This window comes from Conger conger, chromosome 3, assembly GCF_963514075.1.
Source record: "Conger conger chromosome 3, fConCon1.1, whole genome shotgun sequence".
Taxonomy (NCBI): Eukaryota; Metazoa; Chordata; class Actinopteri; order Anguilliformes; family Congridae; genus Conger; species Conger conger.
In genome coordinates, this window is record NC_083762.1 from 82,227,969 (window position 1) to 82,245,468 (window position 17,500).

The 17,500-nt window shown below is 47.7% G+C and overlaps 1 protein-coding gene and 1 long non-coding RNA gene across 4 annotated transcripts in view; one reads left to right on the plus strand and one right to left on the minus strand.

Annotated features, from left to right (window-relative positions):
- Positions 1 to 3,886, minus strand: part of LOC133123286 (uncharacterized) — a 9,115-nt gene extending 5,229 nt beyond the window's left edge. Inside the window, exons 1-2 of the long non-coding RNA XR_009708224.1 lie at positions 3,761 to 3,886; positions 2,260 to 2,366 (exon numbers count right to left, since the gene is read on the minus strand). This is a non-coding gene — a long non-coding RNA (uncharacterized LOC133123286). The remainder of the gene's footprint in view (positions 1 to 2,259; positions 2,367 to 3,760) is intronic.
- Positions 3,887 to 4,082: 196 nt separating this feature from the next.
- Positions 4,083 to 17,500, plus strand: part of LOC133123356 (amyloid-beta A4 protein-like) — a 29,476-nt gene continuing 16,058 nt past the window's right edge. The window contains exons 1-4 of one of the 3 annotated variants that reach the window (XM_061233757.1): positions 4,083 to 4,100; positions 4,931 to 5,027; positions 16,457 to 16,624; positions 17,257 to 17,386. In XM_061233757.1, coding sequence (XP_061089741.1) covers positions 4,968 to 5,027; positions 16,457 to 16,624; positions 17,257 to 17,386 — 358 coding nt within the window. In that variant the 5' untranslated portion in view covers positions 4,083 to 4,100; positions 4,931 to 4,967. Of the gene's footprint in view, positions 4,101 to 4,560; positions 4,697 to 4,790; positions 5,028 to 16,456; positions 16,625 to 17,256; positions 17,387 to 17,500 lie in introns of those variants that run through there. The other 2 variants (XM_061233758.1, XM_061233759.1) reach the window with 2 other exon arrangements.

Here is a 17,500-nt window from a genome sequence, read left to right on the forward strand (position 1 = left end):
CTTGCCCTATTTAAACTCAGACATTTAGTTTGGTGTGCTCCTGACTGTTGACGTGAGAGTGAACACCATGGTGAGATCGAAAGACCTGTCTGAGGCCTTCAGAAAGAAGATTGTAGCAGCTTATGAGTCTGATAAGGGATTTAAAAAGATCTCAAAAGATTTTGAAATCAGCCATTCCACTGTCCGGAAAATAGTCTAAAAGTGGAGGACATTCAAAACAACTGCCAACAAGCCCAGGTCTGGCCGTCCAAGCACGTTCACCCCGAGAGCAGACCGCAAGATTACATTACATTACATTATTGGCATTTGGCAGACGCTCTTATCCAGAGCGACGTACAACAAAGTGCATACCCATAACCAGGGATAAGTTCGCTGAAAGACCCTATGTTAAATGCTAGATGCTAAAAGAAGTCTCCAAAACCCCTAAAATGTCATCACGGGACCTACAGCAGGCTCTGGCGACTGTTGATGTGAAAGTGCATGCCTCTACACTCAGAAAGAGACTGCTCAAGTTTAACTTTCATGGGAGGTGTGCAAGGAGGAAACCTTTACTCTCCAAGAGAAACATTAAAGCCAGACTGAAGTCTGCCAGAGAGAACATGGACAAAGACCAGACTTCTGGAATAATGTTCTTTGGACAGATGAGTCTAAAATTGAATTATTTGGACACCAGAACAGAGGACATGTTTGGCGCACACCAAATACAGCGTTCCAGGAAAAGAACCTCATACCAACTGTGAAGCATGGAGGTGGAAGTGTCATGGTTTGGGGATGCTTTGCTGCAGCACGACCTGGCCAGCTCACCATCATAGAATCTATCATGAATTCTACAGTGTACCAGCGGGTGCTTGAGGAACATGTGAGACCATCTGTAAACAAATTAAAGCTGAAGCAGAACTGGACCCTGCAACATGACAATGACCCAAAACATACCAGTAAATCCACCAAGGACTGGCTGAAAACTAATAAGTGGAGAGTCCTGGAATGGCCCAGTCAAAGCCCAGATCTTAATCCCATTGAGGTGACTTGAAACGGGCTGTACATGGAAGAAACCCCTCAAACATCTCACAGGTTAAAGAATTCTGTGTTGAGGAGTGGGGTAAACTTTCCTCAGACCGATGTCAGAGACTGGTAGATGGCTACAAGAAGCGTCTCACTGAAGTTATTTCAGGCAAAGGGGGTAACACTAGGTATTAGGGGGTAGGGTGTCCTAGCTTTTTCCTCAGTTAGAATATGCATTTATGTTGATGTCTTTTGTTTAATGAGTAAAACAAGGTTAATTTTTGTTGTTTACCTGCAATTAGATCACTTTCTTTTCCAGAGATAAATAAAAACAAGATTAGACATCGATATGTGATCATTTCTTAATGAATAACTGAATATTTAACGGGGTGTCCTAATTTTTTCACATGACTGTATGTGATAAATTATTTATTAGGATCATTTTGTATTAAAATGATTATTTAATCATTTCTGGTTTCACAGACCACCTGGTGAATATAAATATACACTCAGTGAGCACTTTATTAGGTACACCAGCTTGTTAATGCAAATATTTAATCAACCAATCATGTCGCAGTAATTAAATGCATAAAAGCATGCAGACATGGTCAAGAGGTTCAACCGTTTTTTAAGACCAAATGACAGAATGGGGGGGAAACGTTGACAGAATAAGTATAATAAATACCTAATAAAGTGCTCAGTGGGTGTATATTTGAACATGTGCAGCATTGTAGGAGACACAAGCACATGAGCATATTATTCTGATTCATATGAGCAGTAGTGGCAGTATCTAACAGTATTTACAAACCAGTGAGAGAAGATACAATATTCTGTCCACACATCTGTAGGTCTCTGGACACATGAGTGGCACAGGTGAGCTCTGAAGAGCTTTCACACTCCCTTTAAAGGTACAATAGGTCATTTCGGACTTCTGACGGTCAAGAGAGAAATTGCAGCAAAAAACACGCTCAAACTACAACACTGTTTATCCCTCCCCCTTGTCTGTGAACGCGCTGCTGATGAAACGCCATTGGCTGTGGCAATTAGAACCTATTTTCAACCAATGAGCTTGAATTATTGTACAGCTATACGATGTTTTGGTACAGTGTGCCAGCCCGTCAACTGCATATTTTAAAACCCAAATTTAAGAACTATAAACACAGGCAGAGGGTGAGTCAACATGTCAGTGAGCCTTTTTCAATGATAGGAAGGGATTAACAATGGTCTTGTAACAATGTTTTAACACAAAACTCTTACCTATTGTATCTTTAAGTCTGTGACGACTGCCATTTTCCTGAATAGGGTGTAATATTCCATTACACCACTGGGTGTCAGTATGATCATTGTTTACAGGGTACATTGCACTATGTCAGAGGGAGAATCAAGAGAAACATTATTCATCCAAAGCAATTCATGGTTGATTAGACTAAGCAGGGGACAATCTCCCCTGGGTTTAAGGCCCAACAGCTGTGTGAATCTTATTGTGGCTACACTAATGTTATCAAGTTTGGTCACATCTGAATGTGTGTGTGTGTGCGGTAATGTTTATGTGTTGATATGTGCGCGGATGTGTTTATGTTTTGATATGTGTGTGACTGTGTGTTTGTTTTGATGTGTGTGTTAGTGTAAGTGTGTTTATGTTTTGATGTATGTGTGTGCATGTGTGTGTATATTTATGTTTTCATGTGTGTGTGTGTGTCTAGATTTGTGTGTGTGAGTGTGTGTTTATGTTTTTATATGCGTATGCGTGGTGCACATGTGTGTGTGTGTGTGAGAGAGTGTGAATGTGTGAGTGTGTGTGTGTGTGGGAGTGTGTGTGTGTGTGTGTGTGAGCGTGAGTGTGTGAGTGGGTATGTGTGTGTGAGAGTGTGAGTGTGTGAGTGGGTATGTGTGTGTGTGTGTGAGCGTGAGTGTGTGTGAGTGTGTATGTGTGTGTGTGTGAGAGAGTGTGAGAGTGTGTGTGTGTGTGTGTGTGTGTGTGTGTGTGAGCATGAGTGTGTGTGTGTGTGTGAGAGTGTGTGTGTGTGAGTGTGTGAGTGGGTATGTGTGTGTGTGTGTGAGAGAGAGAGTGTGAGTGTGTGAGTGGGTATGTGTGTTTGTGTGAGAGAGTGTGAGTGTGTGAGTGGGTATGTGTGTGTGAGCGTGAGCGTGAGTGTGTGTGTGTGTGTGTGTGTGTGTGTGTGAGAGAGTGTGTGTGTGTGTGTGAGTGTGTGAGAGTGTGTGTGTGTGAGTGTGTGAGTGGGTATGTGTGTGTGTGAGAGAGAGTGTGAGTGTGTGAGTGGGTATGTGTGTGTGTGTGTGTGTGTGTGTGTTATACCATACAGATACTTAAGATAGTCATGCAGACTGAACATGTATGGCCACAATCTATGAGTGACAATAGAGCTCAACCAATAAACAACATAAACATACCCCAAGAGGACCAGGGGGTACCTAATTATTCTAAAATATTATTGTGTATTATTTATAATATCCAATCCTCCTCACAGGCTAGCGTTGAGTGACTGGGAGATCTTTTAATATCATGAAATCACTTTGAAATACTGCAAAGTGCTTAATCCGAAGTGCTTAGTAAATGCCCGGCTGCTTAAATGTATCATTAAAACGGTGTTATGTAAGACGACCCGATGTAATTCCCGCTTAGCTAATAAAACATACAAAGTAGAGCTCGCGCTGTACGAGGTGAGTCACGTGTCTGCTCTGGTTCTGGCTGCACAATGAAATCCCGTCTTTTTTCCCGACCGCTGACTTGTCTTACCTTGTACATTGAAATGTAATCGGATTTTGCTTCAATAGCGCTGGATTTGCCGGTTTAGGGAATACGCCTCTTGTCAGGTCAGCGATGCGCGCTGAAACTTCAAACACCGTGAGAGTGGGAAAAAAAACGTGTTAATCCTGGCTGCAGCAGCGCGACCGGCCGCTAGGTGGCACAACGTGTGTACACAATTTGGGTTTTAAAAGCAGTTACACACCTGATTCTACTAATCAAGGTTCGTAGGTAAGGTTCGTAGGTCCCAGACTTAATGGCTGATTAATAGAATCAGGTGTGCACCTGCTCGGCTGGAAGAAAAGCCTGCCCTCACGCCGGCCCCTTCTGGGTAAGACTGAGTATCGAGAGCGTTTCAACAATCTTGGCTGTAGTGAGCCATATATGGAAGAATGCAATGTGAGATGTATGTGAATTTATAGTTTGAAAAGAGTCATTTATCAGTTCATATTCCCCCCTCTTATGTTGATAACATGAAAGCTTCTGCCAGCGAAACTAAATATTTCTTTTAGAATATTTCTAATTATATGGATTTTTGTGAATGTATCTTCTGTTCACTTTTGATTCTCTCTGTGAGCTCGCGATATTACTCCAGCATATAGATTCACATGAAAAAGATCTACTTGAGATAAAGAATGAATAAATTACTTTATTACTGTATTTTCATGCAGCTACTTTGCAATTTGTTAAATAAATGGCTTCCATTCACCCTAAAATCTAATTGTTTCAGCAGGAACCCCGTGATTCCGCAGAGGAACCCCGTGACCCCAGCAGCTCTTTGTCTGTGAGCTTTTACACCACACCCATGACAGGGTTCCATAAAGAACTCAAGAAACTCAAAGCCAAAGAACCCTTACAGAACAGTTTTTCCTAGGAGTGTCCATCACACCTTCCGCGGGACAGTACGATGCTCGATTTGAGTTTGAGGTACACGCGCACACCTCTCCATGCTCAAACGCGCTCCATGTCTCTCTCTCTCTCTCTCGCTCTCTCTCTCTCTCTCTCTCTCCCTCTCCCCCCTTTCTGCGGTCAGGTGACTGGCGCCGGAACAGCTGCCGAGCGTCGCGATAGAGCTCACAGTATCGCGCACATTCACAGCCAACTCCTGACGCGCAGGGGATAACGTTACACGCCAGCCGGATATATTTTTTTTTATTTCAGAAAATAAACACCCTGCGTGCTGGACGCATAGCACAACATGTGGCGACGCACGGCTTTGTTGCTTCTGATGGTGGCGACCTCGACACTGGCCGCTGAGGTAAGAAAAGCTGGGTGATCTGTAACCGTAGCCCTGGCGACCGGGGCCGAAGACGCCAGTGTTCTATTTTCCCCTCTCTTCCACTGCTATAACGGGAGCATTCGGGCGAGCTCAGCCCGCAGGAATAAGATGTAACCAGACAACCATGACTTGTGTGTGCGCTACGGTAACAGCAGTCCGACTGCGAGACGTCACACTGTATAAATAACATTACAGTTTGTTCTATTAAGTTGGGATGTATACTACGCAAAATCACATTTATGTTATCTACTGATCGACGCTGGCTTTCACCTGGCTGTTTGTGCTATGTATCTGGTTATGTAAACATTGACATTATATATTTTTGTATTAATTTCTTATCGTTGAAAGGTGGAGCTTTGATTAAATGTTTTTTATGATGTGGATGGCGAAATCACAAATGAACCGGCACCCTTAAACCGACACAGTTCTGTAAAATACACACTTTTACTGAAAGGAGCAGTTATTTTGTGATAGAATGTATTTACCATTATGTTGTCATTGTGTTAATATTGCCTGGGAAAAGGGCAATTAAGCATGTCGCCAAATTGCTGATATGGATCTTTATATGGGTGTGTTTTCTAGAACGTCGCACTTTGGATAAATGGCGTTTTCACGCTCGCTGTGTGATCATTCTGCACATATGCGAGGCGTGGAAGCTGTATTATGGCAGGTCGTGTGCGAATGTGGTGGACATATGCATTTATGCGCGGTTTTTAAGCCTACCCCGAGATTCATTGCTTAAAAGCATGTTCCACGAAGACCGTAGAAGGAACCGGACAAAGATGTCAACATAGTATGTTACACATGTCAACGCTGCATGTTCTGTTATCACGGTTATACCTTTCCCCCGAGCAAATAGCAGCGTTGAGCTGTGATCCGGGTTCTCTGAATCTGCGAGTACGGCTTGTAATATTTGTGGGCGTGTTAGTGGGGGTGAGGGGAAACCAGCGAGCAGTCTGTGGGTTTCATTCCCGGGTGGTTTTATCACGGCACCGCTGTTAATTAAATGCCCGCTCGGTGTCTTTGTGCGCCGCGTGAGCGCGAGGCGGGCGAACAGCAGGATGAAGGCGGGCAGAAAGTAAGATGGCGGCGGTGCACTGCAGCAATCCCACAACACTACACGACGAGATAGCGGAGCCAGCGAGGACCGCCTCCTATGTCTGGAAAACCAAAAACGATTATTAGCCAATATCTGAGTACAAAGGGGAGACGAGACGAGCTGTCGAACCAGATGGGCGTTCGCAGTGTACGGGGTAGTGGCCACAGGGAGCGGCCCATCAGGCGATAGAATAGGCGCCCTGAGCGGTATTGTGCGTTCCTTCATGGATCCAGGCTGGTTGCTAATGTGTCGTCAAGAGTCCAGGTACTATAGAACCGTTATCCACGGACACGCACCTGGATATGTGACCCAACATCCATCCATCCCTCAGTGTTACCCGGGCCTTCGTGTCTCGGGCTTTGCTCGCAGACTCGCGGTGCGCGCCCAACATGCTTGGCACCGTCGCGCACAGTGAGCACTGTCCTCCGAGACGGAGACGGTCAGCATCACAGGTGGAGTTTTACAGTAACTGACTGCTGATATATTTTCATGATTCCTTGAGGGCCCGTGTCGGTCAGGGCCCCTAATCCTGCCCGTGTCGTTCAGGGCCCTAATCCTGCCCGTGTCGGTCAGGGCCCTAATCCTGCCCGTGTCGGTCAGGGCCCTAATCCTGCCCGTGTCGGTCAGGGCCCTAATCCTGCCCGTGTCGGTCAGGGCCCTAATCCTGCCCGTGTCGGTCAGGGCCCTAATCCTGCCCGTGTCGGTCAGGGCCCTAATCCTGCCCGTGTCGGTCAGGGCCCTAATCCTGCCCGTGTCGGTCAGGGCCCTAATCCTGCCCGTGTCGGTCAGGGCCCTAATCCTGCCGCGCACCGGTCGAGGAAAGCACGTCTGTGTTCCGTATGAGCGCCGCTCATTAGCGCAGAATGGACTTCTAATTAAACACGGATTTCAATTTGGCATTTAACAGAAACCGCTCTCGCCAGAAACGTATTGTAGTCGGGTCTGTGCTGATACGAGTTAAACGGTAGTCAAATTAAAACTCGTAGACGGTTTTCGATTAAGATGAACTTGTTCAGTTAAATCGGAACAATTCTCCAATTAAGCTGCTTAAATCCTTATCAGCACAGACGCCAGCCTTCTCTCCTTCACCGTGAGCCTGCAGGACACGGCTGCCAATCAATATCTGCCCCGGATCAGCAGTCAGGGAGCAGCTGAATAAGCACAGACTCATCTGGCTAAAGATCAGTGTCCACAAAGTCTGGAGCAGCTCCCTCTACCGCTCCCCAAATCTGCCCTGTTGTGTTACAGCGGGGTTTTCATCTATTAAGGTTTTTGAAACATGAAATTAACGTGTTAAAGGCCTAGCATATATAACTTGCCATTTGATTTCTCTTGAAAAGGTTAGTTTCAATGTTCAGGAGTCCACACGTCCAGCAGTTGGGACCACAGTGGTCAGTCTGGTCACTCAGAAAACTGAACCGCTCTCTAAAGATTAAATATAGCACATTATACAAAGCAAAGCATTCATTGATTTGATTTGATAACTCCTGATCTATGCGGTGAAATACTCACTCTAGTTATTGTTGCTCAGCACTTAAACTGCTTATGTGGCTAGCTCTTTCTGGGTTTGACTTGATTGCTGATTTTACTCTGTGGCTCTCGAAGGCCCTCAGTGAACGCTGAAGGTCAAGCACAGTGGTTGCCTGCCCTGTATGTTTTCATTTCAACCCCGGATTGGTACATCAGATTCTACAGCTCAAACTAAGGCCACGTTCAGCCACGTTCAGCCACGTTCAGCCCCGACAAAACAACGCAAAACGTTTAAACGGAAACGGCGGCGTGTTGAACATCCTGTTGCTGGGCGGACTGACTGACGTGGTACGGTTTGCTCCAATGGCGTGTGAGAAGTTGTTTTCCAGCTTTTAAAGCATAGGCTACATCATTAATGATTGTAACTAAACATTTTCTGATTGAACGTTCCCCAAACTGATAGTCTGTCTGCAGATTCTTGGATAACCGGTAGTCTGTCTGTAGATTGTTGGTTAACCTGTAGTGTGTCTGTAGATTGTTGGGTAACCTGTAGTGTGTCTGTAGATTGTTGGTTAACCTGTAGTGTGTCTGTAGATTGTTGGGTAACCTGTAGTCTGTCTGTAGATTGTTGGGTAACCTGTAGTCTGTCTGTAAATCGTTGAGGCAGCTTATACTTTTTGCACATCATCGTTTATCCTGAGAACAGCCCTTATTCTGTTACCATGACAACTGCATCACAGCTGAGCCTGTAGGCCCAGGGGAAGAGCAGCTCTCTCTAGGCCCAGGGGAAGAGCGGCTCTCTCTAGGCCCAGAGGAAGAGCGGCTCTCTCTAGGCCCAGGGGAAGAGCAGCTCTCTCTAGGCCCAGGGGAAGAGCGGCTCTCTCTAGGCCCAGGGGAAGAGCGGCTCTCTCTAGGCCCAGGGGAAGAGAGGCTCTCTCTAGGCCCAGGGGAAGAGCGGCTCTCTCTAGGCCCAGGGGAAGAGAGGCTCTCTCTAGGCCCAGGGGAAGAGCGGCTCTCTCTAGGCCCAGGGGAAGAGCAGCTCTCTCTAGGCCCAGGGGAAGAGAGGCTCTCTCTAGGCCCAGGGGAAGAGAGGCTCTCTCTAGGCCCAGGGGAAGAGAGGCTCTCTCTAGGCCCAGGGGAAGAGAGGCTCTCTCTAGGCCCAGGGGAAGAGCAGCTCTCTCTAGGCCCAGGAGAAGAGAGGCTCTCTCTAGGCCCAGGAGAAGAGAGGCTCTCTCTAGGCCCAGGGGAAGAGCAGCTCTCTCTAGGCCCAGGGGAAGAGAGGCTCTCTCTAGGCCCAGGGGAAGAGCAGCTCTCTCTAGGCCCAGAGGAAGAGCAGCTCTCTCTAGGCCCAGGGGAAGAGCAGGTCTCTCTAGGCCCAGGAGAAGAGCGGCTCCCTCTAGGCCCAGAGGGAGAGCGGCTCTCTCTAGGCCCAGGGGAAGAGCAGCTCTCTCTAGGCCCAGGGGAAGAGCAGCTCCCTCTAGGCCCAGGGGAAGAGCGGCTCCCTCTAGGCCCAGAGGAAGAGCAGCTCCCTCTAGGCCCAGAGGAAGAGCGGCTCTCTCTAGGCCCAGGGGAAGAGCGGCTCTCTCTAGGCCCAGGGGAAGAGCGGCTCCCTCTAGGCCCAGGGGAAGAGCAGCTCTCTCTCGGCCGTGTTCAGGAGCAGCAGAAGGTTAAGCTCACAGAATGGGTCTGAAGGGAATAGGTGCAGGTTTGAACACCCTATGCTGCTTTCAGTGCTCTTAGACTTACGGTTTACACAAGTTTCCCACCAGGAAAGCCCACGTGAACACCTTATTATGTCAGATGATCAAGTCCGTGAAATTGGGATTCTAGAGGCAACACCGAGGGGGCGAATTGTGATGCACTCGATCTTCCCAAAATGGTGGAACAAAGCAATGTGTACTGTAAGGAAATATCATACAGTAAGCCATAAATGAACTACAGCAACACATCTATAACACAGACTGCTTGCTGTAACTAGCTAGTCGATTGCTAGTCGAGAAGGTAAACAGCCTGACAGGCACTGACACAAAGCCAGACATGAGATACATAATCAATCACCTCCATCCTTTTTTCAATTGTCCAACCTTAAAGCATGTGACTATGAACAGGTTGGATCGCTGAGTTATGATTCTTTTCCAACTTGGAGAAAACTACACTTGAAGAAGAGAAAACTACAAACCCAACATCACTTGAAGAACAGAAAATGACTTGAAATCGCTTGAAAGCATCATATTTTACCCCACCGCCCATATGACATTGACACGAAACTCCAAAGGATGTTCTGTAATCTAGCAAACTGCTCATAGAAGAACCTTCTGTTCAACTGACAGAAATATGTAAACATAGCTGAACGTTCAGCTTATTGAATAAGCCTGAAGTCTAGCAGTTTATGCTGAGGGGGTGGGGGGAGTGTTCATCCAGCCTGTTCCCCTGGGACCCTAACCCTCACCCCTGTGCTGTGGTGAGATGGACCCTAACCCTCACCCCTGTGCTGTGGTGAGGTGGACCCTAACCCTCACCCCTGTGCTGTGGTGAGGTGGACCCTAACCCTCACCCCTGTGCTGTGGTAAGGTGGACCCTAACCCTCACCTCTGTGCTGTGCTGTGGTGAGGTGGGGCCTGTCGGGGCCTGTAGGTGTCCAATCGCTTATTATCTCCTTGTTCTTTGCTTGACCCGGAACTCGATCGAGGTCCACCATCTTTAAGGTAATCCCTACCCGTCAAATGTTCCTTCTAAGACTTAGTGAGGAGGCTCCCGAAATCTTCTAGAGCAAGAAGACATCAGCACGTCCTTTGCAGAAGTTTTTTTCTCTCTTTTTTTCCGGAAAGCGTGATGTATAAGGGATTGACCTGTGGATCCACCTCTCCCCATCTGCCACGTCTGTAACTGACCTGTGGATCCACCTCTCCCCATCTGCCACGTCTGTAACTGACCTGTGGATCCACCTCTCCCCATCTGCCACGTCTGTAACTGACCTGTGGATCCACCTCTCCCCATCTGCCACGTCTGTAACTGACCTGTGGATCCACCTCTCCCCATCTGCCACGTCTGTAACTGACCTGTGGACCCACCTCTCCACATCTGCCACGTCTGTAACTGACCTGTGGATCCACCTCTCCCCATCTGCCACGTCTGTAACTGACCTGTGGATCCACCTCTGCCCATCTGCCACGTCTGTAACTGACCTGTGGATCCACCTCTCCACATCTGCCACGTCTGTAACTGACCTGTGGATCTACCTCTCCCCATCTGCCACGTCTGTAACTGACGTAACGTCTGAAGGAGTGAGGACATTCCACTCACCTGATTCATATTAATGTTCACGTTCCTCCCCGTCTCCACCTCCTTTTACTGCGGCCTTTTTTGCCTCCCCAGATGGGTGGAGCTAGGAGCTAGGAAAGGAGCTAGGAAAGGAAGGGAAGGTGAAAAGTTAGCGATTGGAGAGAGCCATTTATACCTCACTGGAAAACCCAGTCTCACACTTCCACATTTGACCCAGATTTGGCCTCTGAGGTGTTTGCAGTAATGTTCTCTGAGGTGTTTGCAGTAATGTTCTCTGAGGTGTTTGCAGTAATGTTCTCTGAGGTGTTTGCAGTAATGTTCTCTGAGGTGTTTGCAGTAATGTTCTCTGAGGTGTTTGCAGTAATGTTCTCTGAGGTGTTTGCAGTAATGTTCTCTGAGGTGTTTGCAGTAATGTTCTCTGAGGTGTTTGCAGTAATGTTCTCTGAGATGTTTGCAGTAATGTTCTCTGAGGTGTTTGCAGTAATGTTCTCTGAGGTGTTTGCAGTAATGTTCTCTGAGGTGTTTGCAGTAATGTTCTCTGAGGTGTTTGCAGTAATGTTCTCTGAGGTGTTTGCAGTAATGTTCTCTGAGATGTTTGCAGTAATGTTCTCTGAGGTGTTTGCAGTAATGTTCTCTGAGGTGTTTGCAGTAATGTTCTCTGAGGTGTTTGCAGTAATGTTCTCTGAGATGTTTGCAGTAATGTTCTCCCCAGCAGTAATTTGTGCTTTTATCTCCTGCGGTTATAAAAACTTTATCTTTTATTATTCTCATAAATATTCAAGAAAAGGAGCCTAACAACCATGAAAATGTAATTAATGAGTTATGGAGGCTATTAATTAAGATGAATATTGAAGATATGAATTATCTTTTTGCTTTGAATGTGAGCTTAAACGCATATCTAGAATTAAAATTGTGTCTTGCTTGGCAGTTACAATGACAGTGTGTTGGGTATATATAATCATGTTTTAACATCTATAACTGTTTACTGTTGATCATATCTATAACTTCAGCAGGTATCAGATGCGGGAGCTTCAGATGATTAGTTTGGCTGTGGTCTCTATATCCATATCAACCAGTGCCTTGTCAAAGTCATATTTCTCCTTTGACATGACTAATAATAACTATAACAATTCATTATGATTAATGAACATACCTTATTCAACGGCAAACACAAGGCTACTTAACCCTGTTCCTGGAGATCTACCATTCTGTAGGTTTTCACTCCAACCCCAACAAACTTCATTCACTCCAACCCTAACAAACCTCATTCACTCCAACCCTAACAAACCTCATTCACTCCAACCCTAACAAACCTCATTCACTCCAACCCCAACAAACCTCATTCACTCCAACCCCAACAAACCTCATTCACTCCAACCCCAACAAACCTCATTCACTCCAACCCCAACAAACCTCATTCACTCCAACCCCAACAAACCTCATTCACTCCAACCCCAACAAACCTCATTCACTCCAACCCCAACAAACCTCATTCACTCCAACCCCAACAAACCTCATTCACTCCAACCCTAACAAACCTCATTCACTCCAACCCCAACAAACTTCATTCACTCCAACCCCAACAAACTTCATTCACTCCAACCCCAACAAACCTCATTCACTCCAACCCCAACAAACCTCATTCACTCCAACCCTAACAAACCTCATTCACTCCAACCCTAACAAACTTCATTCACTCCAACCCTAACAAACCTCATTCACGCTTTCAACAGCTAGAGCTGTTCTTGAGCTGCTCATGATTAGAATCAGGTGTGCCTCGGGTGAGTCTCCAGACAGAGTCGGCTGCTGGTTCAGGGGCCAGGTGCAGCTCTGGACGCTGTGCTCTGTGCTCTGTGCTCTGTGCTCTGTGCTCTGTGCTCTGTGCTCTGTGCTCTGTGCTCTGTGCTCTGGACACTGTGCTCCCCACCGGCCCTGCACTCGAGCCACAGTGACACACTGCCCAAGCGTCCTCCATCCACATTATGTACATTTTGTTCCGAATTTAGATTCGTCATTGCGATGCTGTTTGGAAGACTGATTCCTCTTGGGAAGAGAGGCATTGACTGTTTGCAAAAAGCGAGGAAATATAAAAATCTTTGGGACTCAGAGCTCGTGACAATGAAGAACAGTTGGAATGCGGAAACCTGGAATCAAACAGTGATCCAGTTAATGCAGTATTCATAGGGTTCAGTTACCGTATCAAACGGGGCCGTATTTAAACTCAAATTTAACTTCAGACATGTTCTGTGTGCCTGGAAGACACACACACACACACACACACACACACACACACACACACACACACACACACACACACACACACACACACACACATTCTTGTGGAAGGGGACCTCCTCCTCCTGACTGGTTTGTGCTATAGTTTATGACATGGTTGTTTAGGCAGACCAGACATGGTGCCTCCTGGTTTTTCTGAGATGCAGGTTATTTATGCGGATCTGTTTCAGGCAGAGGAGTGTTGTGTAGAGGTAAGTGGGTAAATAGGCCACCAGAGCCAGATATCTGCATCTACAGACTGTTGCTAGAAACTCATCTCCCTCTGGCCTTGTGTCAGTAACCAGGTGTAATATCCTAATGATCTAACGAGAGGCTTCAGTTATACACTACACCAGGGGTCTCACACAGAGGGCTGCCTGACCTGCATTCAAGCACAGAATATAAGCAAAAGTTTCTATTTGGACCACATTTCACTTCATATTACATTTATTAAACTAATTATATAATCAGATTTGAGGCTAGAATAAAATCCAGCACACACACAGCCCTCCATGGCACTGAGAGACCAGCACACACACACAGCCCTCCATGGCCCTGAGAGACCAGCACACACACACAGCCCTCCATGGCCCTGAGAGACCAGCACACACACAGCCCTCCATGGCACTGAGAGACCAGCACACACACACACACAGCCCTCCATGGCCCTGAGAGACCAGCACACACACACAGCCCTCCATGGCCCTGAGAGACCAGCACACACACAGCCCTCCATGGCACTGAGAGACCAGCACACACACACACACAGCCCTCCATGGCCCTGAGAGACCAGCACACACACAGCCCTCCATGGCACTGAGACCAGCACACACATACACAGCCCTCCATGACACTGAGAGACTGAGAGTCTGAGACCACTGATTTAAACAAAGCAGTTTTTCTCCAGACCTGCAGGTCTATTTCTGACTGATAGGGCTGCTTTTAAAGAATCTCTGTCAGGCTCTCTTCACTCCCATGGGCCAGGGCTGTTTCACAAACACAAATCACTGGACTTTACATCCAGCTTTCTGCATGAATTATGAATGTGTGTCAGAATGGGAGGTGTTTGTTCAGCACGTCATGCCATGGTCACATGACTGGAAGTGGAGGATTGTGGGGTGGGATAGGATGTTTGTGTGTGAGTGAGTGCGTGTGTGTGTGTGTGTGTGCTGGGTGGGGAGGGCTTGTGAGTGTGATGAGGTGAGTGTGTGTGTGTGTGTGTGTGAGTGTGTGTGAGTGTGTGTGTGTGTGTGTGTGTGAGTTTGCCCTTCTCTCTCCCTCTCTCGCCCTCTCTCTTGCATGCTGGGTTTATGGCAGATTAAATATTTACAGGGTTATATAAGGATGAAGGGTTTAGAGGGTCACTCCAGGCTTTGATCCAGTGTACCTGCAGCAGTGCGATCAAAGGGCCATGGTTAGGAACCAGAACTGGGCTGAGCAGAACCAGAACTGGGCTGAACATAATGAGTACTGCGCTGAACAGAACCAGAATGTGCTGAACATTATGAGTACTGTGCTGAACAGAACCAGAACCAGAACTGGGCTGAACATAATGAGTACTGTGCTGAACAGAACCAGAACCAGAACTGGGCTGAACATAATGAGTACTGTGCTGAACAGAACCAGAATGTGCTGAACATAATGAGTAGTGTGCTGAACAGAACCAGAATGTGCTGAACATAATGAGTACTGTGCTGAACAGAACCAGAACTGTGCCACACGCTGGCCTGTGGGGGAATACACAGAATCTGAATCTACTGCCATCTTTAGTGCTTCTGTCTTATCATTTTACAAGAAGAGTCAAATGACAATGTTTGTGTGTGTGTGTGAGTAAGAGAGAGAATGTGTCTGAGCAGAGAGAGAGTGTGAACAGAGAGGTAGAGGGATCTTCTCTTAAAGACAGAGCGGTGTGGTCTTTGTTGTGGTTGTGGCTGGGTGCGCTGGTCAGTATTAATAACAGTGTGTTGTGGTTGTGGCTGGGTGTGCTGGTCAGAATTAATAACAGTGTGTTGTGGTTGTGACTGGGTGTGCTGGTCAGTATTAATAGCAGTGTGTTGCGGCTGTGACTGGGTGTGCTGGTCAGTATTAATAGCAGTGTGTTGTGGTTGTGACTGGGTGTGCTGGTCAGTATTAATAACAGTGTGTTGTGGTTGTGGCTGGGTGTGCTGGTCAGTATTAATAACTGTGTTGTGGTTGTGACTGGGTGTGCTGGTCAGTATTAATAGCAGTGTGTTGTGGTTGTGACTGGGTGTGCTGGTCAGTATTAATAGCAGTGTGTTGTGGTTGTGGCTGGGTGTGCTGGTCAGTATTAATAACAGTGTGAGAATGTGTGGGTGCACTTCCACGGTGAGGTCAGGGCAGCAGCTGATTGGCTGACGCTGGCCCCTCCGCCTGCAGCGGAGGAATGTGGTTGGCAGACAGGGATACCCTTCTGGCGGCTGGACTCCGGCCTGCTATGTTAGCGGTCGGATCTCTCACTTCCTCTCCCTGACAGGAGGCCAGCCGGGGGGGATGGGGGGGGGGGGAGGTTGGGTTTCAGTCCCACCCTGTCCCCAGAGAGATCTGCACTCGCCCTAAACCAGCCTCAGTCCAGCCCCTCCCTCTGCAGTTACTGTGGGGAAAATATGGGGCGTAATGCAGCGTGCTACACTAGGGGCTGCAGTGTCTGTGGTTCCTATCCAACATTCTGTAGCCTATCCATAACATTTAACTAGTGGTGCTGAGAACACCCCAGAAACCAGGCAACACTGCAGCCCTCCCTCCGGGACTGGAGATTGACACCTGTGCTCTATGGTTACTGTTACTATGGATAAATAACGCCATTGCACGAGTTTCTGTACCAGTGTTAACGAGGCTACAATGGCACATTCACACCACTGCCCAGGTCACTATTCAGGCATGCTACACTATCTTCACTGAGGACAATGTTGGTCATAATGCTTTCATTTCTTGAGGTGTTTGCAGGTATACACACACACACATACAGTGTGTACACACACTCAGTGGCAGGGGAAAGGTTATGTATAATCTGGCTTTGTGATTAACACTTTTGGCTGTAGACTGGGGTTTCAGTGAGTTGGGATTACTGCATCTCATCGCTCATTGGCTCCCCCTGCTGGTCGATCAGGTTAATAATGGTTATAACACAATCATAATTAACTTCGACTGATTATTCAGTGTAATAGCAGGTCAGGAGCTTTTTGACTTTTCATAAATGTTCCTAATAACTGTAAATAGTGAAATCTGACTGTCTCTCCGTCCGTCTGTCTGTCTGTCTCTCCAGGTGCCGACAGATGGCTCGATGGGCTTGCTGGCTGAGCCGCAGGTTGCCATGTTCTGCGGGAAACTCAACATGCACATCAATGTGCAGACGGGGAAGTGGGAGTCTGACCCCAGCGGCACCAAGAGCTGCATCGGCACCAAGGAGGGGATTCTACAGTACTGCCAGGAGGTATGGGGGGGTTCTACAGTACTGCCAGGAGGTATGGGGGGTTCTACAGTACTGCAGGAGGTACGGGGGGGGTTCTACAGTACTGCAGGAGGTATGGGGGGTTCTACAGTACTGCAGGAGGTACGGGGGGGTTCTACAGTACTGTCAGGAGGTACGGGGGGGTTCTACAGTACTGTCAGGAGGTACGGGGGGGTTCTACAGTACTGTCAGGAGGTATGGGGGGTTCTACAGTACTGCAGGAGGTACGGGGGGGTTCTACAGTACTGTCAGGAGGTACGGGGGGGTTCTACAGTACTGTCAGGAGGTACGGGGGGTTCCAGAGTACTGCAGGAGGTACGGGGGGTTCCAGAGTACTGCAGGAGGTACGGGGGGGGGGGGGGTTCTACAGTACTGCAGGAGGTATGGGGGAGTTCTACAGTACTGCAAGAGGTATGGGGGGGGAGTTCTACAGTACTGCAAGAGGTATGGGGGAGTTCTACAATACTGCAAGAGGTATGAGGGGGGAGTTCTACAATACTGCAAGAGGTATGGGGGGGGCTTCTACAGTACTGCAGGAGGTATAGGGGGATTCTACCAGTTCTGCCAGACTGCCAAAACTTTTCTGTGCTCAATGGATCTTGCCCCCCCCCCAGGTCTACCCTGAGCTTCAGATCACCAACGTCGTGGAGGCCAACCAGCCAATCAGCATCCAGAACTGGTGCAAGAAAGGCCACAAGCAGTGCCGCAGTCACCTGCACATCGTGGTGCCATACCGCTGTCTGGGTACGAGTGTGTGAGTGTGTGAGTGTGTGAGTGTGTGAGTGTGTGAGTGTGTGAGTGTGTGAGTGTGTGAGTGTGTGAGTGAGTGAGTGTGAGTGAGTGAGTGTGAGTGAGTGA